This window comes from Hyperolius riggenbachi, chromosome 3, assembly GCF_040937935.1.
Source record: "Hyperolius riggenbachi isolate aHypRig1 chromosome 3, aHypRig1.pri, whole genome shotgun sequence".
Taxonomy (NCBI): Eukaryota; Metazoa; Chordata; class Amphibia; order Anura; family Hyperoliidae; genus Hyperolius; species Hyperolius riggenbachi.
Window position 1 is genome coordinate 52,520,409 of NC_090648.1, and position 26,274 is coordinate 52,546,682.

General features: G+C 43.4%; 1 protein-coding gene across 1 annotated transcript in view; it reads right to left on the minus strand.

Annotated features, from left to right (window-relative positions):
* The window catches only part of LOC137562604 (venom factor-like), a 278,606-nt gene that overhangs the window by 149,989 nt on the left and 102,343 nt on the right, over positions 1-26,274 (minus strand). The window contains exons 18-22 of the mRNA XM_068274108.1: positions 24,025-24,133; positions 18,698-18,783; positions 16,882-17,021; positions 13,699-13,914; positions 6,892-6,952 (exon numbers count right to left, since the gene is read on the minus strand). Of these exons, the coding sequence (XP_068130209.1) occupies positions 6,892-6,952; positions 13,699-13,914; positions 16,882-17,021; positions 18,698-18,783; positions 24,025-24,133 (612 nt within the window). The remainder of the gene's footprint in view (positions 1-6,891; positions 6,953-13,698; positions 13,915-16,881; positions 17,022-18,697; positions 18,784-24,024; positions 24,134-26,274) is intronic.

Consider the following 26,274-nt stretch of genomic DNA (forward strand, 5'->3'; position numbering starts at 1 on the left):
CCCGCTCACTTTTTCTAGTCCTAACACACAATTACTCAATTACTCAATAACCTCAGTTTTGGAGCTTTTTGGTTTTTGGCATCAATAATTTGCATTGAAATGAAAAAAAAAGCTGATTGGCTGTGGCTCCACCCCTTTTTCTGAATTTGAACCCCAGTTACCCAATGACCTACTGTACCAGGGCTGAGGCTTGGCACAAGGCATGGCACATTAACAGTGCAAGAATGGCAGCAATTAAATATTCCCCTTGAAAATCAATAGGTGAATTGTGATTGGCTTTTGTACGCTCCACCCACCTTCCTGAATATTAATCCCAGTCACCCAGTGACCAACTGTGCAAAGTTTGAGAACCCTACCATTAATAGTGTAAGAATGGCTGCAGTTTACATTTTCCCAGTGAAAATTGTCTCCTTCAACTTTCTGGGTGTGCCAAATTTCATTCAAATTCATTCAGCCACTGTTGCGTGATTCAGTAACAAATATTCAAACATCTAAACTTTCGCATTTATAATATTAGTAATATTAGTGAGATTAGTGAGATTTGGAACTGGTGAATCAGCTGGACAGTGTACTGGTTAATTTACTTTCTTTTGTTGCCTTTGATGTAGAATTTGAGCCTTCGACCAAGATTTGAATCCCGACTCAAGCTAGCACGTAAGGGGTCTTTGGGCAAGGCTCCCTAATGACCCTGGTCACCCGTGGAGCGCACGCTAAGTGGCTGCAGCCTTGACTTTTTCTTGTTCCCAGATATAAAAAAAAAGTTGTTCTTGAAGTGGAACAATGGTTTAAGGCGCAATCTGCAGACTTCTACAATAACGGTATTCAGAGTGTCAAGAAATGCAGGGAAAAATATATAAATCTGGAAGGTGACTACATAGAGAAGAGTCAACCACTACATAGAAAAACAAACTTTATGTCAATTTTTTTGATAATAATAAATCTGGATGATATCCCTTCATATATTATTATTATTATTATTGATCTATACTGCGCCAACATCTTTCGTGGCACTGTACAACAGAATGCAAGATATAACAATACAATATAAACAATACAGCTACAAGTAACCATACAAGACAATGGTGGATTACAGCTTATGCAGCAGTGAACAATCAGTTATAGTGATGAGCAGGAATTACGCCTATGCGTAATTCCACATTGTAATTCATAATTACGCATCGTAATTGTAACGCAAATTGTCAGAGAAAACATTATTTTGTAGGTGATTGTTGTAATTTCGCTTAATTTTCATTCCCTTTTTCATCATAAGAACTTGTAGTTTTTTGAGAAAATCGATGTTAAAAAATTCAAAGAAAAATAGTTTTTAAACTGTCATTTTTTTTTTCGGGAGTTTAAAGGGGAACTGAAGTAAGACATATACAGAGGCTGCCATATTTATTTCCTTTTAATCAATACCAGCTGCCTGGCAGCCCTGCTGGTCTATTTATCTGCAGCAGTATCTGAATAACACCAGAAACAAGCATGCAGCTGGTCTTGTCAGATCTGACTTTAAAGTCTGAAACACCTGATCTGCTGCATGCTTGTTCAGGGGCTATAGCTAATAGTATTAGAGGCAGAGGATCAGCAGGGCTGCCAGGCAACTAGTATTGCTTAAAATGAAATAAACATAGCAGCCTCCATATCCCTCTCAATGCAGTTCCCCTTTAAAAAAAACATTTTTTCTTGGTGTCAATAGCACGTATGGGGGCTTTGCTATTCACTGCTAAAGTCGGCACAGAATGACGTGAAAATTACACTAAATTTTATGTAAAATTACTAATGACCATACGAAATCAATTGAATTTACAAATCATAATTACGTAGAGGTGTAAGTGTTACAATTTATGCAAAATTTTACGTTTAAAGGACAAACTCAAAAAAGCTTAAAGGAAACATCCGAGGAAATAAAAAAAAAAAGCCGAAATGTCCCTGGCCACAGCTCCGGTGTCCTGGGATCCCCTCGGATGCAGATGCCAACCTCGCCAGGTTGGCATCTTCTGCGCCAGGCCGGGAGTGTTCTGCGAAGGTGCAGTAGTTCTGCGCCTGCACAGAACGCTCCAGGCCATGTGAGCACGCTTGCAAGCGGCAATGCCATGCGCGTACACAGGCGCAGAAGATGCCGACGTGGCGAGGTTGCTGAAGCTGGGCGAGGGACATATGGGCTGCCAAGCTGGATGTAGCCCAGGTAAGTAAATTTTTTTTTATTTCCTTGGATCTGTCCTTTAAAGAGACTCTGTAACAATTTTTTCAGCCTTAGTTCTTCTATCCTATAAGTTCCTATGCCTGTTCTAATGTGCTGGGGCTTAGGCCCGGTTCACACTTGCGGTGGCCCTCCGGAATCGCCGTGCCGGAGCCGCACCGCTTGCAGAATGGACAGAACGGACGCACGGCATAGCAATGAAAGCCTATGCGTCCGTTCACATGCGTCCGTTCTGCCGAACCGGAGCCGGACCAACATGCGCTATTTTTTCATCCGGCTCCTCCGGCAGCCGTATCCGGGGCGGAGCCGGACTGCACCATCCGGCCAATACAAACCAATGGGAACCGGAGAGCGCACAACACACTGGCTGAGAAATCCGGATGTTCTACCCCACTTCCTATGGGGCTTGTTGCGGCGATATTGGATGGGGACACATGGGCAAGCATTTTGGAGTGGAGCAGCACAGCTGGATCCGGATCCGGAGATGTTGGCAGCATGTCGGAGGTGGAGGTGAGTGCTAAACAGCAGAGGGCCTGATTCCACAGGTCCCCCTTCTGCTGACCTCCCAGACCCCAACATTTTTTTTGTTTTTAACGTTACTTTTGCCAAACGGATCCGGATCGCATCCTGATGGACACCTGATGCAACCTGACCGGATCCGGATCGGATCCGGATCAGAACCGTACGGTTCCGATCCGGATCCGGTCCGGATCCGGTCAGGTCATCCGGTCCGTTTAGCAAACAACCGCAAGTGTGAACGGGGCCTTACTGCAGTCTTTCCTAACTGCACTGTCTCTGTAATAAATCAATGTATCTTTCCTCTGTCCTGTTTGTCGGGCTAAGGCTTTGAATGTGTGGAATGTGCAGGGCTGCTTGTCATTGGATAGAAGCGATACACACCCTCTGCAGGCCCCCTGCACACTGAATGACTCACACACTCTGTATATGTGAACCTATTAGGAGCTGGTTAGTTTGTTTGTAAACACTGCCTAAAACTGTTAATTACAAGCCAGGATTGCAGCAGAGAGTGGCAGAAACAGCACAGAGGGGCACAGGAGAAAATAAGGAATAGAATGGTATGCTTTTTAGTGTAAGAATATTAGAGTACAGATTCTCTTTAAGTGTCAGCAAGTGGTGAAAGTGTTGAGGGAGGGTTTTCCAGAGGAGAGGGAGAGTATTGTAAAAACAGGTGACCACAGAGGAAGACAGGAGACTGTTGTTCGTAGAGTGGAGATTGCGTTTAGGATGGTATCAATATATGGAAATAACTTTATTTAGATAAGAAGCAGGTGGTAAAGTGCTTTGTAGGCTAGAGTCAGTATTTTAAATTGTATCTTTTGTATAACTGGCAGCTAGAGATGTCGCGAACGGTTCGCCTGCGAACGGTTCCAGGCGAACTTTGGGGGTTCACATTCGTCTGCATCAGGCGAACTTTTGCGGAAGTTCGATTCGCCCCATAATGCTCTATTGAGCAAAGCTTTGACCCTCCATATCACTGTCAGCAGAAACATTATTGCCAAACACACTGGTCTCACTGCTGTAAGCCCTCCCTCCTCCAACCAAGGTCCTTATACCATTTGACTCAGTTGTCTGCCTACACTAATTAGTTATGGGACAGCTGGTACACACTCTGCTAGGGAGATTTTAATTAGCCTCTTGTGGGCTCCCTCCTCCCGGAGGGAGGAGGGTCTCTTCTGCCAGGGAATTATACTATATTAAAAACCAGTATACATCATACCATAGCTGGGAATCAAACCCAGATCTCACTGTGTGGTGGGCAAGTCACCCTAACCACTGTACCACTACAGTAGTAAGTGAAGCTGGCCTAAAATTTACCATTTATGCTCAATGCAATAGAAACATTAGGTTGCTTAAAGGAGAACTGTAGTGAGAGGTATATGGAGGCTGCCATATTGATTTCCTTTTAAGCTATACCAGTTGCCTGGCAGCCCTGCTGATCTATTTGGCTGCAGTAGTGTGAATCACACCAGAAACAAGCATGCAGCTAATCTTGTCAGATCTTACAAAAATGTCAAACACCAGATCTGCTGCATGCTTGTTCAGGGTCTAGGGCTAAAAGTATTGGAGGCAGAGGATCTGCAGGATAGCCAGGTAACTGGTATTGCTTAAAAGGAAATCAATATGGTAGCCTCCATATACCTTTCACTACAGTTCTCCTTTAAAGGGAACCTTAACTGAGAGTGATATGGATGTTTCCTGTAAACAATACCAGTTGCCTGGCAGTCCAGCTGATCTTTGTGACTGCAATAGTGGCTGAATCACACCCTGAAACAAGCATGCAGCTAATCCAGTCTGACTTCAGTCAGAGCACCTGATCTGCATGCTTGTTCAGGGGCTGTGGCTAAAAGTATTAGAGACACAGGATCAGCAGGCTATTCAGGCAACTGGTATTATTTTAAAAGGAAAAATCCATATCCTTCTCCATTTAGGTTCCCTTTAAGGATTTATGCTCAATACAAGAGAAAAAGTAGACAAGACAAATAACATTTATATCACACTTTTCTCCTGGCGGACTCAAAGCACCAGAGTTGCAGCCACTAGGGCATGCTCTATAGGCAGTAGCAGTGTTAGGAAGAGAGAGAGATATGAATCTACCTGGCTATCTGGGGTTCTCTTTGGACAACTGTTGAACACAAAAGAGAAGGCCATGTCTGGCTACATATCTGTAAGCAGTAGCTGCATGGTGTAATGGACAAGGGCGCTGCTTCTGACAAAGGAGACCAGAGTTCAAATCTCAGCTCTGTCTGTTCAGTAAGCCAGCACCTATTCAGTAGGAGACCTTAGGCAAGTCTTCCTAACACTGCTATCTTGTCTAATTTTTCTCTTGACAACTGTTGAACACAAAAGACAAGGCCATGTCTGGCTACATATCTGTAAGCAGTGGCTGCATGGTGTAATGGATAAGGGCACGGCTTCTGACAAAGGAGACCAGAGTTCAAATCTCAGCTCTGTCTGTTCAGTAAGCCAGCACCTATTCAATAGGAGACCTTAGGCAAGTCTTCCTAACACTGCTACTGCCTATAGAGCATGCCCTAGTGGCTGCAACTATGGTGCTTTGAGTCCGCCAGGAGAAAAGTGTGATATAAATGTTATTTGTCTTGTCTACTTTTTCTCTTGTATTGAGCATAAATGGTTGGTACAGTGGTTAGTGTGCTTGCCCACCACACAGTGAGACCCAGGTTCAAATCCCAGCCAATGTGAGTTGGCTTTTATGCTACAAATCCTTAAAGGGAACCTAAACGGAGAAGGATATGGATTTTTCCTTTTAAAATAATACCAGTTGCCTGAATCGCCTGCTGATCCTGTGTCTCTAATACTTTTAGCCACAGCCCCTGAACAAGCATGCAGATCAGGTGCTCTGACTGAAGTCAGACTGGATTAGCTGCATGCTTGTTTCAGGGTGTGATTCAGCCACTATTGCAGTCACAAAGATCAGCTGGACTGCCAGGCAACTGGTATTGTTTACAGGAAACATCCATATCACTCTCAGTTAAGGTTCCCTTTAAAGGAGAACTGTAGTGAAAGGTATATGGAGGCTACCATATTGATTTCCTTTTAAGCAATACCAGTTACCTGGCTATCCTGCAGATCCTCTGCCTCCAATACGTTTAGCCCTAGACCCTGAACAAGCATGCAGCAGATCTGGTGTTTGACATTTTTGTAAGATCTGACAAGATTAGCTGCATGCTTGTTTCTGGTGTGATTCACACTACTGCAGCCAAATAGATCAGCAGGGCTGCCAGGCAACTGGTATAGCTTAAAAGGAAATCAATATGGCAGCCTCCATATACCTCTCACTACAGTTCTCCTTTAAGCAACCTAATGTTTCTATTGCATTGAGCATAAATGGTAAATTTTAGGCCAGCTTCACTTACTACTGTAGTGGTACAGTGGTTAGGGTGGCTTGCCCACCACACAGTGAGATCTGGGTTCGATTCCCAGCTATGGTATGATGTATACTGGTTTTTAAAATAGTATAATTCCCTGGCAGAAGAGACCCTCCTCCCTCCCAGTAGGAGGGAGGAGGGAATAGGTAGAAGGGAGGTGGGAGGAGGCCAATTAAAATCTCCCTAGCAGAGTTTGTAGCAGCTGTCCCATAACTAATTAGTGTCAAATGGTATAAGGACCTAGCTTGGAGGAGGGAGGGTGGGCGGGTCCTCCAGCAGTGATGTGTATTTTACTCAATCAGGTGTGCCTCCAGGTATTAGAGCTCTTGAAACATGTTTTCTAGCTGGTAGATTTTTTTCAAATTTTCAAAGTTCGCCTCCCCATTGAAGTCTATTGCGGTTCGCGAACTTTTTCGCGAACCGAACCTTTCGCGGAGGTTCGCGAACCGAAAATCGGAGGTTCGCGACATCTCTACTGGCAGCCAGTGAAGAGACTGACAGAGAGAGATAGGGCTGAAGAAGCGGGAGGAGAGGTGGATGAGGTGTGATTGGCAGCCAGTGAAGAGACAGAGAGGGGGATAGGGCTGGAGAAGTGGGAGGGAGGAGAGGTGGATGAGGTGTGATTGGCAACCAGTGAAGGGACTGACAGAGTGGGATAGGTCCCCTCATGATTCTGCAGTGCAGGGTGCCATTTTCAAGTTGAGGGTGGTGTAAAAATTATTTAAAAGATACTTATTAACAATGCAACATAATTACAAGTCTTTTGTGGTGTAGTCTGCTTACCTCTCGCTTCGGGCTCCAGAATAATGTTAGCTATATTTTGCACAACACGTTTTCCCTCTGGCTGGAATATAAAAAAGGTTTATAGAGCTTTATTGGCAGACTATAATAACGTGGATTTAAGAAGACAATAGTATAGGTCCACTTTAAGCTATTCTTTCCAGGAGATGCAATTTCTCACCTGCTTCTGAAAATACTAGTGGTATGACTCTCATGTTTATGTATGCTGGCACTAACTGTTTCCTTGTTTCTCTTGTGACAAGTGTACTTTCAAGCATCACATTAAATATTGCCTTCAGAGTTGTTTTTACTAGTAATTTAACCTCTTAAAGCTATCTGGATGACTAAAGGATCCGCAGTGGGCTATATGGATGTGTTTGCATGTCCAGTGTTGTTGTGATGGGTGTGCGTGCCTGTGCCACTCATTCTTAGCAGCACTTACAAGGGATAAATTGGTGAAGAGGAACATGTGTTCCCCGAGCCAACCGAATCACAGTGAATGAATCAACATACTTTGAATTACGTGAAAGTAAAAATTTAGTTAAAGAAAGATTGTACACTTCCTGATAACTTCCAGGAGAGTGTATACAGCCGCCTAGTGGCCAAAAAGAAAACATTACACAGAAAAAAAAAATATTAAAACAGTATTACCCCCTCCTCCACCCTTTTCTTGGTAGCTACCAATCATAAACACATGTTTAAAAAGTGACAGTTTAAAAAAATACATAAATAGCTACCTTAGGGTCTGAGTTTTTTAATATGTATGTAATGTGGGTATATAACTGTTCTAGCAATTCTAACAAATGAGGGCTTGTCATTATTGATCGTGTACAAAGACGCAAAACAGAAAAAATACACCTTTATTTCCCAAAAATATGTTGTCACCATAAATTGTACTAGGAACATAATTTATACTAGCCAACCCGCGTCGTAGCATACGCCGCATCTATCTATCTAATAAAGTACGTGCCTCAACCTTGAAGCAAGAAGAAGTAGGATTTTCAATGAGAAAATGTATGCGTGCTCAAACACCAAGTTTAACCCTAGCAAGTCTGGCTTTGCAAATCCGGCCTAATTGGCTATTCATGAGGCAATGCTCATGCAAATATGCATTTGCTTTCGCATGCCAAACTATGCAGGGTCCAAAAACCAATACCGCAAAGCGATCGCCCTGCGGGTATTAGTTCATGCTACATTAGCACTATCCAGGAGCGCCACGGGGAGGATTCCGAATGCCCCCATACAACCGGGGGACTGCGGGGTCCCAGGCTCTCTTACTGCCTGGGAACCACAGCGGCACCCCGGGGGGGGGGGGGGGAGGCTGGGTGGCGCAGCTGCACCCCCCCCCCTCAAGTGTGGTCAGCGCCGGGGAGAGCCATCCGCACCCACCTCCCAATATTAAAAACAGGCACTTACCTTAACGTCCATTGCATTCTGCAACATGCACATTAACTTGGTGGCACCACATGCGAAAGGAGTGAAGCATGGGTCACCCTGAGCTTTAGAGCTCAGGGCTGGCTCACATACAACACTCCGGGGTGGGGGGAGGACAGGCGCAGACAACTCACTCCAGGGCTCACACCACCAGAGCAAGTCATCCACCACCTGCCTCCAAAGGATACAACTGCAAAAAATGCTTTCCATGAGAAAAATTTTGCGTGCTCAAACACCAAGTTTAACCCTAGCAAGTCTGGCTTTCCAAATCTGGCCTAATTGGCTATTCATGAGGCAATGCTCATGCAAATATGCATTTGCTTTCGCATGCCAAACTATGCAGGGTCAAAAAACCAATACCGCAAAGTGCTCTCTCGCTGCCTGGGAACCACAGCGGCACCCCGGAGTGGGAGGCTGGGTGGCGCAGCCGCCCCCCCCCCAAGCGTGGCCAGTGCTGGGGAGAGCCGTCCGCACCCACCTCCTAATATTAAAAACAGCCACTTACCTTAACGTCCATTGGGTTCTGCTACATGCGCATTAATTTTCTCATGGAAAGCATTTTGTGCAGTTTGTATCCTTTGGAGGCAGGTGGTGGATGGCTTGCTCCGGTGGTGTGAACCCTGAAGTGAGTGTGCCTGTCCTCCCCCCACCCCGGAGTGTTGTATGTGAGCCAGCCCTGAGCTCTAAAGCTCGGGGTGACCCATGCTTCTCTCCTTTATCATGTGGTGCCCCCAAATTAATGCGCATGTAGCAGAACGCAATGGACGTTAAGGTAAGTGCCTGTTTTTAATATTGGGAGGTGGGTGCAGACGGCTCTCCCCGGCGCTGGCCACACTTGGGGGGGTCGTCCACGCCACCCAGCCTCCCCCTCCGGGGTGCCGCTGTGGTTTCCAGGCAGTGAGAGAGCCTGGGACCCTGCGGTCCCCCCAGTTGTATAAAAAGGGGGCATTGGGAATCCTCCCCGTGGCGCTCCTGGAGGCCTGGAGCACACCAAAAACCGCTAGCAGATCCGCAAAATGCTAGCAGATTTTGAAACGCTTTTTCTTATTTTTCTGTAGCATTTCACCTAGCATTTTGCGGTTTTGTAAAGCGTTTTTGGTGTAGTAGATTTCATATATTGTTACAGTAAAGCTGTTACTGAACAGCTTCTGTAACAAAAACGCCTGCAAAACCGCTCTGAACTGCCGTTTTTCAGATTGGTTTGCGTTTTTCCTATACTTTACATTGGAGGCAGAAACGCCTCCGCAATCCAAAAAATGCCTCACCTCGGGAGTATGCGTTTCAGCAAAACGCTTCCCGCTCTGGTGTGCACCAGCCCATTGAAATACATTACCCAAGCATATCCGCAGCCGCAAGTGGATCGCAAAACGCTGCCGAACCGCTCTGGTGTGCACTAAGCCGGATAGTGCTAATGTAGCATGTAGCAGGGTGACTGCTTTGTGGTATTGGTTTGTGCATGCATTTGCATGAGCATTGCCTCATGAATAGCCAATTAGGCCAGATTTGCAATGTCAGACTTGCTAGGGTAAGGCCTCTTTTCCATGGACTGTTGATAGGCAGTGAAATGGCTCTCAAACTCTCACAACTGCTCACTGCTGCCTGGTAACTGCTTGCTGCTGCCTGGTAACTGCTTGCTGCTGCCTGGTAACTGCTTGCTGCTGCCTGGTAACTGTTTGCTGCTGCCTGGTAACTGCTTGCTGCTGCCTGGTAACTGCTTGCTGCTGCCTGGTAACTGCTTGCTGCTGCCTGGTATCTGCTCACTGCTGCCTGGTAACTGCTCACTGCTGCCTGGTATCTGCTCACTGCTGCCTGGTATCTGCTCACTGCTGCCTGGTATCTGCTCACTGCTGCCTGGTATCTGCTCACTGCTGCCTGGTAACTGCTTGCTGCTGCCTGGTATCTTCTCACTGCTGCCTGGTAACTGCTTGTTGCTGCCTGGTAACTGCTTGTTGCTGCCTGGTATCTGCTCACTGCTGCCTGGTATCTGCTCACTGCTGCCTGGTATCTGCTCACTGCTGCCTGGTAACTGCTTGCCGCTGCCTGGTAACTGCTTGTTGCTGCCTGGTATCTGCTCACTGTTGCCTGATAACTGCTTGCTGCTGCCTGGTAACTGCTTGTTGCTGCCTGGTATCTGCTCACTGCTGCCTGGTAACTGCTTGCTGAGCACACAGCTCAACAGTCCGTGGAAAAGAGGCCTTAAACTTGGTGTTTGAGCATGCATAAATTTTCTTATGCAAAGTACTTCTTCTTCTTGTTTGAAGGTTGAGGCACTTAGTCTATTATATATATAGATGTTGTCATAGCTGAGATAAATTGGCAAATAAAATGTGTGTTTTTTATCTATAGAAGCATTGTTTATTTAAAACTATAGGGCATGGAATTTGAGAAATTGTGTATTTTTTCTTGTAGTTACTTACAGAATTCATAGAAAATAAAGTAATTATTGGAGACAAGTATCACCCCCAAAAAATCCAAATTTTTGACAAAAAAAAAAAACAAGACATAGTTCATTTAAGTTTGATAAGTATTGAAAAAGTTATTGGTGAATGAATGAGAGGAGCACTGATAGGGGAAACTTGCTTCCATCCTTAACCACTTATGCCGTTTGCTGCAGTATATCTACGCCAAGCAGGACTTCAGTTCCCACACAGGGACGTAGATATACGTCTATTGCCACGGATGACCACCACTCGCTTCTGCACGCATTCTCGCCAGAAGATCAGTGAATGGGATCACAGATCACATTCACTGATCTATGTGCCAGTGTCAATAATTGCCGGCATCAATGAGATCCCTGCGGTCGGTGTAACTAACTAAGTTACACTTGCATGCATTACTTCCTATTTGCGTGCAATTAGTACGTGGCAGGAAGAAAATGTGTGAGAACATTTTGTGGCCAAATAATAAAATTACACCTACATATTTTTTTTTAACCATTTTAGCCGCCTGGACGTGATTGCTGTTGCGCTGCTGCACACTCCTGTGTTGCTCCCCATTAGCCGGAGATCAATGAATGGGAACATAGTTCCCATTCATTGATCTAAGTCCCCAGTAGAAAGACTGACAGCTTCTTATAAGAAGCCGCCGTCTTTCTGACCCCCCTCCCTCCCCCCCCAAAAAAATTAACTTGTCCTCCTTATACTTCCTGTAAGCGAGAGTGCTCGCTTACAGGATGGTAATTAAAAAAAAAAATCCCTGTGACCATCTTGTGGTCAAATAGTAAAACTACATGTACATACATTTTTTTTCACATAAAACACAATAAATTACAATTAAAATTAACTGTTTGCCCCCCACATCCAAAAAAATACCCCAAATGAAATTCTTAACTGAGAAAAAAACATAAATAGTTACCTAAGGGTATAAACTTTTTTAATATGCATGTCAAGAGATTATACTACTAATATTTTTTAAATTATAAGCTTGTAAATAGTGATGGATGCAAAACTGAAAAAAATGCATCTTTATTTCCAAATAAAATATTGGTGCTATACATTGTGATAGGGACATCATTTAAATGGTGTAATAACCGGGACTAAAGGGGCAAATAAAATGTGTGGGTTTTAATTATAGTAGCATGTATTATTTTAAAGCTATAATGGGCAAAGATTTTTTTTCTTAATTTTCCTGTTAAAGGGACTCCGAGCACCTCTCATGGGTATGCCTAGAGACTCCGACCAGTACTGCTAAGTACTTAAAGATGCATACCTTTCTGTAGCTTGTGCTCTCCTCTTTCATTTGATGCCTGAATCGCCGTTCTACACCAAATAGTTTTTGTTCGATTTCAATTTAAAAATCGTGGCTGCCATCTTGGTTATGTTATAACTTCCGGGTCACCCCTGTCTTCTCTGTTAGAGAAGTGCATCACTGAATGTAGCAGGAAGAGGAAGTGACATGCATGGCCATTGCAAGAGGCTCCTCCAGAGGGGTCATAGCACGACTTTGTTAGAAGTCGTCTGGCTTAAAGGCATACCCATGAGAGGTACTCTGAGTCCCTTTAAAATGCATTTAAAAAAAAAAAATTCTTAGCAAAATGTACCATCCAAAGAAAGCCTAATTGGTGGCGAAAAAAATAAGATATAGGTCAATTCATTGTGAAAAATAGTGATAAATTTATTGGCGAATGAATGGTTGTTGAAAATTGCTTGGATGCATAAGGTGAAAAACGACTGAGGGCTGAAATGGTTAATAAAATGATACATACTTTCTATTAAAATCAATCCCTTACACCCCTCACTCTCCCATACTTGCTCAAGTAAAATATGTGCATATGTATATACAATATATATATATATATATATATATATATATATATATATATATATATATATATATATATATATAAAGCAATTGAAAAAAGTTACCTGAAGGACTGAACTTTTTTAATTTGTATGTCATGGGGGTATATTACTGTTCCAATTATGGGCTTTTAATTAGTGATGGACTCAAAACAGAAAAAAAGACACCTTTATTTCTAAATAAAATATTGTTGCTATATATTGTACTAGTGAAATATTTTAAATGTTGAAATAACTGGTACAAATGAACAAATAAAATGTGTGGGTTTTATCCACAGTAGAACATTTTATTGTAAAACTTTAATGGCCGAACATTGAGAAATAATTATTTTTATAACAATTTTTTTCTTATTATTCCTGTTAAATGCATTTAGAATAAAATAATTCTTAGCAAAATGTTCCCCCCAGAGAATGCCTAATTGGGGGTAAAACAAGCAAGCTATAGATTATTTTGTTGTGATAAGTAGTTATAAAGTTATTGGCAAATGAATGGGAGGGGTGCTGAAAGGTGAAAATTGCTCTAGTCCAGAAGGGGAAAAACCCCTTAGCCGGGAAGTGGTTAAGGTGAAAACACCCACGAGCTGAAGTGGTTAAAGGAATGCTTTCACAGTTTAACAAAGAAAATATATCAATAAAATAAGTTCAGAAGTGATTTTTCTTTAACATATAATTAAGCATTCCCTGCCCTATTTGTTAGCAGAGGCAGCGTTATGAGGACTGTTCCTTGTGTACTGCTCTACAGAGAAACACGTGGCAAAACCTCACCCATAGACGCTAGATTAAACTCAACAGAGACTGACATTGAATTCAACCAACCTTCTACCCTTGCTCTCTCAACATGAGTTAAGCCTTCAGATGAGGTGTTGTTGTGTCCACAGTTGGTATGAGAGGAATGGTCATGATGGCCACATTTGTTTTATGAACCTTGGCACCAAAAGTGGGGAAAGGGTGTAGAGGGCCCAATGCAAGTCTTACAGAGGGGGGGGGTTGGGGGTGGCATGATTACTAGTTACACTACTGACTCTGAGGTCCATTTCTGCATTAATTCTCAGTGAGAGGATCTTAATTGGTTTCTTACCACAACTTTCAGCTTCTTCCTCACACCATCCGAGACAGCGTTTCCACCGATTCCACCCGCCTTCACCTCCACATCATGATATCCCAGGGTCAGTGGAACGATGATGAACGGTATTGCCATAGATGAAGACTTTCTCAAAGTTATTTGTTGACGATATTTGCTTTTAGCAGTGGCGAGACTGCAAAATTCTTCATTGTAAGACCAGAATATGTTAAACTAAAGAAAAGAAAACAAGGAGGAAGAAAACATGGAGATGGTTAGTTTGGCTTGACTTTCACAAGTAGAGGTGAGCATGAATTCTGACTTCAGGACTTTTTTTTTTGCCCTAGAAGAAGTAGAATTCACCTGGACTGAATCAGAAGTGTGCATCAGAAGGCTGATAATAATTAATATTTAGTTCTGATTAATTCTATGGAAAAGGTTGGGGTTCAACATAGGTGGATTGATTTCTACTCATTGTAGAGCACAACATAAAATCTGCCTTATAGAATTTAATTTGGCATCCCTAATCCCAAACACAAGTTAAAGGACTTCTATACAATAACGTTTGTAAAGGGATTTTCTCCCATAGTATGTAAAGCACATAGCTATGTCTCAGATCAACAGAGGACATTATTAAGTACTCACAAATGCCAAACTAAACAGGTAGCTGTAACGATTGGTGTCAACACGCAGAGAAACTCTGATTATTGGTGATCTGCAGAATCACCAGCAATGCAGATATACACCAGATTATGGATGATCTGCAGAATCACCAATAAACCAGGTATGTCTAACCTCTGGACACCTGAGATATGAGTGTTTGGTGTAACAGTAGCACTTTGAGTGAGAACCACCAGAGGAGCTGGAGGTTAGAAGAAGAAAGGAATTCACCCTAGACTGTGGGTGAATCCCTATAGGCTAAAGGCTCCCTAGGAGAGGGGCCTAGGCTAGGTTGCAGGATGCCCTGCTGCTAAGATGAACAGACTTGCCCTAACTGGATGTGAGATCCTAACTCTCTACACCCTGGTGACAGGCTAAGGTAATACAAGTACTCAGTGCTAGTCTTGGGTGTGAGGTCCGTAGTCACAACACCCCGGAACTAGTCTATAGCATAACATAGCATTGACACAGTATCCTAGGCTTGGGTGTGAGGTCCGTAGTCACAACACCCTGGAACTAGTCTATAGCATAACATAGCATTGACACAGTATCCTTGGCTTGGGTGTGAGGTTCGTAGTCACAACACCCTGGAACTAGTCTATAGCATAACATACGAGAGTAATCTAGCTCAGTGTGAATTCCCAGGTCCTCCCGGTTCTAACACACTGTAGGATCTGACTGAGGTCTGTGTGCCAACACATAGCATTCGCAACGGCAGACAACGTGAGACTGAGGGACGAGTGGTTATATAGTGCAGCGCTGATCAGCGCCGCCCAGTCCCTTCTAGCCAATCCGCATACATCCTTGGATTAGTTGACCAAAGGAGTCAGCTGATCCCTCTCTGCTTCCCATAAAGCTTCTGTCTTTCCGCGCGCGCGCGTGTATTCCTCAGCCTATGTGCACAGGAAGGCTGTATCATATCAGGCACATGTCGCCGCGCGTAAACCGCCGGACTGGACGCGGAAGCAGCCGCCACGCCGTTAGAGCACGCGGCGGCTATTCCGCAACCCTTCACAGTAGCTTTTCTGTTGGGACTTAAATACCTCCAGGGTTGGAGCTGTCTTATTGGATGTGGCAAGGAGTTCCCAAAGGTAGGGGCAGTATGACAGAAGGCTCCGATTCCAAAGTTTTTGGAGCAAAGGTTTAAGAGCATTAAATGTTTGCTTATTTGCTGTCTGTCTAGCATAGGTAGAGTAGGGACTCTTTCTGCAGATGAAACCTAACCGCTGTTGAAAGGGTTTAGTGCAGAATCCTGTAGTATGCAGGCCCAAATCTACAACACAGGAGTCTGTAGGCAGAGATGTCTTGGGTCCTTAGACTTCACCCTCCTTGAACCTGCAATCCCCCTGCAATCCTACAATACTTCCCTTGCCTGTCATAGATAGTTACAGGTACCCCTTAGTATTAGGTAGCCAGTGGTAACCTCAGTATTAAGTAGCTAGAGGTGCCCCCAAGTATTAGATAGCCAGAGGAACCTCAGTATTAAGTAGCTAGAGGTGCCTCCAGCTGAAGGGAGATCTCGTCAGTGGAATGCCGAGATCCAGGTGAGTAACCTCTCATTACACTATGTTTGGGACTCTGCACAGGGTAGAAGGGAAGAGAAGCATTTGGGTAGGGGAGTGAGCCACACCTCCATTGTCAGGCGCCTGTAGGCATGTGCCTACAGTTCCTTATGGTAAATTCAGACCTGGTTGTATGCAATCCGACTTGGAAGCTAATTTCCTCTATTTCTGTAACCAAATACAATTTGCAACCTATTTTTTTTTTTATCACTCCTAGCATTCCAGCTTGCTGTGAGGCAGGGAACACACTTGACTTTGTTTTCCGCGTGCGTTTTTCTGCATACTTTTTCTGCACACCAAGTGTGTTTCCATGCAGGAAAACGCGTGCGTTTTTTCACAGCAGCTGATGTAAATGATAGAGGAAACTGCCAAAATGTGAAGAATCAGGATGCAGAATGTCATTTTTTTTTCTGCGCGCGAACAACACAGTAAGTGTGCACTAGCACATTGATTAACATGAGTTCTCGGTTTTTCTGTGCAGGAAACGCGCACAGAAACAGTCAAGTGTGTTCCCTGCCTGAGTGTCTTGAGTGCAGAAGGTTAATTATTTTTTCCATTACATTACTGAGTTCTTGTAACACTACTGTCTCCTAAATCTCACTGTAGAGCTATATAAGTCCACACATCACACTGATGAAGCCTAAACAGCCTGAAACAGCTATCTGCAGGTCGGATTATATGGCTCTGTAAAATTAATAAGATGTAGGGATGCTGTAAACCAATAGTTCTGTATCTGTTTTTTCCGGGGCATAAAGGAATTATTTGCATAATCGTACTCCTGTAGTGATGCACTATTTGCATTTTCTGCTAGTAGAGAGAGATCAAAAGGAACACAGCATACATAGTTATTTATGTGCTTGGCACTGTACATACACATGTCTATCTCATCATGTCATTTGTCACCTTGGTTGTCCTTAAAAAAATAATACAACCACCAGCAATAGTCAGTTCCAAGCTAATAAGAAGAGGATAAACTTACTCTAAGGTCAGAATTGCCATAGTTGTAGAGAATGGCTCGTATCTCCACCTGCTCATTCCTGACAACAGCATATGGAAGCCTGAGGTCAATGAAGAAGGGCTGGAAGACCTGGATATTATGTGGTTTGCCGACACAGATTCCTGCCGAGAAAAACACAAAAATTAGATGAGATGTTACTGCCATGCTACAGCACACCTTACCAGTGGCGTAGCTAAGGCGCTGTGGGCCCCGATGCAAGTTTTACATGGGGCCCCCCAAGCACTCCATACATAATTGATATGGCGCACCAAAACCTGCCAATGATTTCCACAGTGTCAGAGGTGCAAGTAGGGGATGGGGAGAAGTTTGTTAATGAATACAACTATTTTAAGCATCTATAGAAGTGATTATTACCAGCGCAGGACCAATTTAGAGCTAACATTTTGCTGGAGGGAGGGCCCCTTGGGGCCCCTATGACCCAAGGGCCCTGGTGAGGTTGCTACCTCTGCAACCCCTATTGCTACGCCACTGCACCTTATGGGAGGCAACCGGGCCAGGAAACGTTTCTCCAGCACCAGAGGCAGAGATTCCAAAGTGTGACCTCCAGTACATATAGTCAGCTCCCCCCCCCCCCTCCAATATAGTAGCCAGCTTCTCCCCCAGTATAGGTAGCCATATTTGTGCACCAGAATACAGTAGGTAGACTGATGCCCCTCCAGCATAGGTAGCTGTGATGCAAAGATTGTTTACTGAATTTCTACCATTTAAATCTGAAACACTGCTAAGCAACCAAAGATGGCCGCCAGCATGTGATTAATTGTTCTGCTAGCACACTTAGGGACAGCTCATCATAGAGGAGTTTCCTGTGGCTACAGGAAGTACAGCTCACCTCCTTCTAGCCAATCACAAAGCAGAGAAGAGGTGGGACTCTAGGAGGTTTATAAGGCTTTGCTATTGTTCCTCTCTCTCACTCTCTATACAGGATGCCATGATATGAACACAAGAAGAAAGGTCTGTGATCTTGGACTCATGGATACCCATTGTTCAACCAAATAAAGTTGAACACAGAGGACAATGGACTGGGCTGGGGCCATGGAGTTCCCATTGTTTGGCCTGACCATGCTTATTGAAGAGGACAATGGAAATTGGAAACTGGTCTAAACTGACCCAGCGCTAAGTGTACTTTAAGTTATAGCATAGCGTATATGATAAAACTATATATATATATATATATATATATATATATATATATATATATATATATATTTGTAGCACAATCTAGTGTATTTTCCTGAATGTATGTATTTGTGTCCTTGTCCTTTTGAAAATATTCTTTTCCTGATCTTTGCTTGCCTGATTAAAATCACATTACTGTGATCTTCCTATTCCAAAAATGTCGGTCTCCTCAAACTCACTGCTAGCATAATAAAAGTAAAATATTACAGTACAGTAGCGCCCCCCCCCCCCCCCCCCCATAAAGGTAGCCAGCTTCTACCCCAGTATAGGTAGCCATATTCGTGCCCCAGTATTGGTAGCCATATTTACCCCCAGTATAGGTAGCCTGAGCTGCAAATGAAGCAGGTGGTTTCGGTACTCGGCACCAGCCCCATGACGCCTGAGTTCGGTATCATGCTATAGTGTGCACTCCACACAAGGGTAATTCTGGGTTTTGGTGATCGCCGGACTCAGAATTACTTCTCACTCCGAATTGCTACAACTCAGCAGGAGAATAGTTTTTACTCCACCAAGAATTTCAGTGGCAGCAAGGTGAGCCATCATTCGGCTTACCCTGATCCCAAATGACCTACACTTACTTTGTATGAAAAATAAAAATTACCTTTATTTTCGGACAAACTCACTGGCAAAACCTCCCATGTGGTTATGGAATCTTTCAGGAAAATATTTAGGATCTTTGTTGAAACACTGTTAAAAAAAGAGAAGTAAAGCAGAGTTACAGTCTGGTACAGTTACATAGTTATTTGGGTATAAAAAAGACATATGTCCATCGAGTTCAACCAGCGAACAAAGTACAACACCAGCCTGCTCCCTCACATATCCCTGTTGATCCAGAGGAAGGCGAAAAACCCTTACAAGGCATGGTCCAATTAGCCCCAAAAGGGAAAAAATTCCTTCCCGACTCCAGATGGCAATCAGATAAAATCCCTGGAGCAACATCACTGGGCATTACCTAGTAATTGTAGCCATGGATGTCTTTCAATGCAAGGAAAACATCTAAGCCCCCTTTAAATGCAGGTATAGAGTTTGCCATACAGACTTCCTGTGGCAATGCATTCCACATCTTAATCACTCTTACTGTAAAGAACCCTTTCCTAAATAAATGGCTAAAACGTTTTCCCTCCATGCGCAGATCACGTCCTCTAGTCCTTTGAGAAGGCCTAGGAACAAAAAGCTCATCCGCCAAGCTATTATATTGCCTTCTGATGTATTTATACATGTTAATTAGATCCCCTCTAAGGAGTCTTTTCTCCAGACTAAATAAACCCAGTGTATCTAACCTTTATTGGTAAGTGAGACCTTCCATCCCACATATCAATTTTGTTGCTCGTCTCTGTACCTGCTCTAAAACTGCAATATCTTTCCTGTAATGTGGTGCCCAGAACTGAATATTCAATAAAAACATGTTCCCCTCTTTTTTATGGACTGTATATATTATCATTTTTATTATTTTCAAAATCGATGTGAACATACAGCAGATAATAAAACATAATAGAAGGTAGTGCACAGAAAAAGGAAATACAACAAATATCCAATAATTTACATATGCCTAAGTCACAATATCCAGTAGTGAGGAATAGGCAAGGAACACATAGGAATAGTATGGTAATACGGTACTATTAGAACAGGTCAACCTGTCACAGATAGAATCCAAGTGCTATCAGGGGAGTGTAGAAGGGAAGTACGCAGCGCCGTCTCACCCACCAGGCAGCTATAAATTCCTGCCTAGAGCGGCAGGAGGAGCCAGGAGCGCTGTTGAGAGTTGAGAGAATAAATGCCTCTCAGCCCACTTAGGTTTCAGTTTACACAGCAGCAGCTAACAGCAGCGCCTGACTGGACTCATAACTGGATTCACTGACTGATTAATTCAGTTCCTTCAGCTCAATGATTTAAAGAACCACAGTACTGAGTCAGTGAGAGAAGGCTCCGAGTACAGCATCAGCTTCTGAGTCCTGACTCTTCACTCTGATTCACTGATTCATTCAGTTCTCTCTCTCTGCTACTGGTAACTGAGTGGATGTAGAGACTGAGCATAGCAGGATTAGCAGCCAGGCATGGACTGCACCCCAGGCTTTTATTCAGTGATTTAGGGATGGTCTGGTGTATTCAGGTTTGTTGTTGTACAGTGAAATACTAGGCTAGCTGATAAAAGTGCAATTAGAGGACAGGCAAGCTGGTAAATATACACAGGATGATGCAGAGCTTGCCTGGAGGGTCCCTGGGAAAACATCTGTCTTGTCTCTCCCCATTGTTATAATGACTGCATGTGCACATACAATGTTAAACAGATTGAAAAGTTTTGACAGTCCCTAGACTCCAGGAGGACTCCTTTTTGACTTGTATGAGAGACTGGCAGTGACAGGAATCCTATTACCGGCAACTAGTCTCTGTGTAATTTGGGACTGCAATACAGATTAGCTCTCTGCTCCATCTCCTGCTATTCTCCTTTAGATTGTAAGCTCACAAGGGCAGGGCTCTCTCCCCCTTTTGTGTCTTGGAAATCATTATACATTTTATTCATCATGTTATTTTTATCACTGTCATTACCACTTCTGTATTTTGTATTCTGTATGCTGTATCATTTTTTTGTATTTTGTCACTAATTATGTATCTTGTATATTAGTGTACAGTACACCATTGTCTGTATTATGTACCCCGTGTTTGTTTCTCACTTTGTACAGCGCCACGGAATATGTTGGCGCTTTATAAATCAATAATAATAATAATTCTCAGTCTCACTCCACTCCTCCTCTCTCTGGGCTAGTGCACGACAAAATCGCAATAGCAATCGCTAGCAATTTGCAAATGCGACTTGATAATTTGGGCTGAGGCTGCCATGATAACGGGCCTCAGGTCTATGTTTCCCCACAGGCCAAAAGGTCCCAGTCCTCCCCTGGTAGCAGCATAGTGTGTGTGTATAGTGTATATCTACTGTGTGCTGTGTGTGTATAGTGTATAGTGTGTGTGTGTGTGTGTGTGTGTGTGTGTGTGTGTGTGTGTGTGTGTGTGTGTGTGTGTGTGTGTGTGTGTGTGTGTGTGTGTGTGTGTGTGTGTGTGTGTGTGTGTGTGTGTGTGTGTGTGTGTGTGTGTGTGTGTGTGTGTGCGCGCCACAGGATTTCTCGCCTGGAGTGAAAAAATGGCTAGAGACGCCCCTGGAAGTACGGATATAAAGCAGTAATTGTGAAAAGATATGAGTAACTATAGAAGTCAGATAATGTTACGTGAGTGGTGGGCCATATTCTTCCACTCTTCCATAGCTCCCAAAGATGCCAAATGTCGTCAAACAGATTGAGAATATTATTAAATCTAGCCGTCATCTCTTCCATCCTCTTCACATCTAAAATGGGCGGTTCCTTCAGGTATAAATGGTGACAGGTAGGAGTTGGGGGTCATATGGTCTTGAGAAAGCCCAGAGTGCAGGGTGAAACAATGGTCGACCCGCCTCCGCACTTTTCATTGCTGTGATCTGTGCCTGATAAGTATATGTAATTTTATCTTATTTATTTTTTTACTACCTTAAGAGGGTTAAAAGTTATGGAATTTATGTGTGATGCTCCTGGGTTGTGTTACCTACACCGGGACATGCACAACTCGGGGTGGGGGTGGAATGTGCACTTTGGAGTCTCCACCTCACCATGCTGGTGAATCTTGTTACGGCCTTGGCTTTAAGTATAGATGCAATGTTATACAATGATGAAATGTTAGAATACAGCCACGCTTATACATGGACAGGAGCATGGCTATGAGAACATATCCAACAATTGTTATAAGCAAGTGAGCAGAAAGGAGCATGCTGGTACTGCTGCGGTGACTGGATTTATTGTTGCAAAATATTCATCAAAGGTGCAAAATCCAAAGTACAAAAAGTGGTACACATACAGGATGCCTGACGGCCATTTAGCGCACTTCTAAGGAGTAGCCTCTGTAGAAGTGCAGCAGTGTGCGAAACGGCCGTCAGGCATCCTGTACCCGGCACCCACTATCACCACCACTGTGCCTCCTCACCCATCTTTGGTATGTGTACCATTTTTTGTACTTTGGATTTTGCACCTTTGATGAATATTTTGCAACAATAAATCCAGTCACCGCAGCAGTGCCAGCATTCTCCTTTCTGCTCACTTGCTTATACTTGACATCTGCCAGCTAGAGCACGCTGATGAGGGACGTTTAGGAAGAGACGCATTTAGCTCCACTAATGCATGTTTAAGGGTTGTTTGTATCCGTACTGTAGTGCCAACCTACTGCTATCTACTAGGTCCATCCAACAATGTTTTGCCTGATATGTCCAGAGGGACTCCTGTGGAACCCTGTGGGTCATCCAGAGGCTTCCTTCTACTGAGGTAAGTATCTAGTTTTGATTTTTTTTTTTCAATACTGGATCACTTTAACACATGCTTTTCTATTTACCCACTTAAAGTGAACCCATGCCGAAGCTCATGTTCAAAATCAGATACTTACCCTGAAGAGAGGGAAGCCTCAGGATCCCATCGAGGCTTGCCTTGCTTGTCTGAAGCCCACTGCAAAGCGCAGCCCCCCTTCATGTCGGGGCCGCACAGCTCCTCTTCATAAATCATGGCCGTGCAGAAGCCACACGAGCCCCCCCCCCCCCCCCCACACACACACACACATGCCCAGTAGCATGAAGCCTGCGGTTTTCAGCTTACTGTGAATGCGTGGGCTCCTACAGCTATTGTACGGCCATGATCCAGGAAGAGGAGCTGTGTGGGCTCCGGTGTGATTAGCGACAATGCCTCATTGCTAATCTTTCATGGGGCCGTGCTCAGTGCTCATTAGGATACAGAGGGAAAACGCCATAGGATCCTGAGGCTTCACTTTCTTAAGGTAAGTATCTGATTTTGTACCCGAGCTTTGGCTCTGGTACACTTTAAAGTGGTCTGAAACTCAGCATTCCTTCTTTGCTCTAAAAGATTACTTTAACAGATTTAAAGAAAGGAACACTATCAAAGTTTCACTTTTTTCCTGAACACCTTTAATAGCCCGAAAGGGACAGTCATGACATATAGTGGTAGTAAAAAAAAAACAGAACATCCTTGTCAGACCTTACATATTGAGAACTAGGGTGATGGGCCGGGCTGACGGGCTGTGCGTGGCAACAAGAATATGTAAGAAGCACACTATCTCTCTCTACAAAGCAGGACAAATGCTGGCATGAGAGTAATTTGTGGCTGGGCAGGTTTCAATCAGCCTGATTCAATGGTCTGCCCGCCCACAAGACATTGTCATGTCAGCATAGTGTGATTTGTTTATCCAAGCAGGGCAGTGAAGAAGGAGAGAGCTTCTTACACATTCTTGTTGCCGTACACAGCCCAACCCCTCACCCGACTCAAGCTCTCTATAAGTAAGGTCTGATAAGGATGCTATTTTTTTTCTTTTACTACCACTACGTGCCATTACTAAGTCTCGTCTGCCTATTAAAGGTGTTCAGAAAAAAAAGTAAAACTTTGATAATGTTCCTTTAAACCTACTACCACAAAAAAAACTGAAGGAGAACAGCATTCAAACAGTTAAACACAGCATGTTGTTCTGCAGTGGAAAGCTCCTTCATCTTGTGATCCGCACCCGAAGAGGTGATAACATTATCTTTTGTTTACATTCCTTTGTTGCTTCATTCCTAGCTGTGATGAAAATGAGCTCTCTCTGCTTCTAATACAGTATGCACGCAGTTGAGAAATGAACACTAGAAGCTTTTAATGTATAATTACAGCAGCTATGAATGAAATCCAAAGGCAGCTTTCGGAGTAGATATTCTGTAGTTTGGGAATTGGTAATTTGTAAACGGACAATATTACTTGTTTACAAAAGCAAATATGGTAACTGAATGGGTAATAAAAAGTAGGAAAACACATTTTATTGAATGTCAGAGTTTTATCCCACTTTAAAGAACCTCTCGGGTAAATAGCCACTCACCCATTTATTTCCGGTTCAGTCATTGTCTCTATCTTCCATAGCCAGCTTTCTGGGAACTCAGTTCTGGATGTTATGTCGTCATCAAGAATGTATTCAACGTCTTCATTACCTGGTGAGATCAAAATGTACAAATGGATCAGCACTGGCTGCAGAAAAAACAAAAGCTTCATAAACTCCATGTTGGTAAGTAGGAAAGTCCTCTGCTGATCCCGCATTCCATTTAGGTTACAAACTCACTATACTCAAGGCTGGATGTATAATTTGTCTGTCCCTAGGCCAACTTTCTTTTACAGCATAGCACACCACCTCTTATTCCTTGTGCAGCCCCCTCTTCCATGTCTAACATTCATGTACAGCACTGCAGCCCCCTTTAGTTACATACACATCTCTTGTGCAGCAGCTCTACTCTTCCATGTGTTGCTCCCATTTGCAGCCTCTTCTTACATATGCATATTGATGCATATGTAAGAAGAGGCTGCAAATGGGAGCCTCTGACATATGCATCAATATGCCCAGCCGCCCTTGCCCTTGGACATGCCATGTCCATCTGCCCTTTGACCAGCTTCCACCCAAGACCCAGGCCTTGGTGGCCTTCCCAGAAATCTAGTACTGAATGTACTCTGTGCAGCCTGAGGAAGGGCACACAGCCTGGAATAGCCCGGTGACACTACAGAATCCACATAAGACTATTCGATTTCAAAAGCTGTATTTCAGAGCTATCATTGCTGCAGATATCCTATTTTATTTTTTATTTTTTTTTTAAATATTAACGCTAAGTATGATTTGCCTTCTTAAAACAGAAGTTATTAGCTATAATTCATCTTTAAGTGAGCAAACGTGGATCATCTCTTTATGCATTAAAGCTAATGGGAATCATACTAAAAAAAAAACAAAAAAAAACCAAAACAGATACTTACCTAAGGAGAGGGAAGGCTGTAAGTCCTATTGAGCCTTCTCACTCCTCTCATGGTCCCCTCCATTAAGCACCGGCGTCCCCGTTTAAGTCATACACTGCAGGATGTTTCGAAGTCTACGGGAGTCCAAGTTCTTCCAAAGACAGGCGGCTCCATACTGCACCTGAGTGAGCACGCAAGAGAGGGCGCTTGCGCATGCACAGTATGGAGCTGCAAATCTTCAGGAGCACTCGGGCTCCCGAAAACTCCTGGAGCCTTCTTCGGCGGCAGAGAGAGCAAAATTTGACCAAATTGGTCGAATACTGCTACCGGGGAGCCAGCGCTGGAATGCAGGGGCAGAGAGAGGAGCGGGAAGGTTCTATAGGCCTTCCCTCTCCATAGGTAAGTATCTGTTTTGTATGATTGACATTTACTTTAAAGCCAGGCTGACATCCAGAACTGCAGGTATACAGCAAGCCTATAGCATATACATTTTTACAGCCTGTTTGAGACACTCTGGTCTTCATCAGTGCATGGCAGGTATTGGTATAACTCTATCAGTACCACAGAATAAGCAGAAAGCTCATGGTGATCCAGAACAACTAGGAAAGTACACGGGGCTAAAAGAGATTGAAAAGACCTATTACTAAACAGCAATGCTGTGTATAATTTGCCTTCTTTAAGAGACACTGAAGCAAAAAAAAAAATGTATGATATAATGAATTGGTTCTGTAGTATGGATAATTACTAGAACATTAGTAGCAAAGAAAATATTCTCATATTTTTATTTTCAGTTATATAGTGTTTTTTTTTAATAACATTGCATCATCCTCTAATATTTGCAGTTTCACACTACTCAGCATTTTAAATGATATTACAGAGCAGGCTAGTGAACTTTTGAACTGTTCTCTGGAGAGAAAAGAAATACAGTGACTGACAGTTGAGATAACAAGTTTCAGAAGACAGATCTCTCTGCGACTTTGAAAGTTGTGGAGCCCAATTGCTCTTTTGCATAGATATTAACTAACTCTTCCTGTACTGGAAACAATATTAGACTTATGTCTCTGCTCCTGATGTTTTATTTCTTAGCTGTACTACACATACAAATCACTATATCATAATTTTTTTCCGCTTCAGTGTCTCTTTAAAAAGAGAAGGTATTTGCAATAATTGAGCTTTAAGTGACCAACTGTGTTTTTCCATAATGAATCACTACGGAGTGTGAAAATCATCTCTTTATGCCCCTGAAGCCATATCCGAGAGCAATGCATCATGGGAAACCACAGACATAAAGCAGAATTTTTGCACACACCTTCAGTTTTAAGAAGGCAAATTTATGGAAGCTGCAAATTTGGGC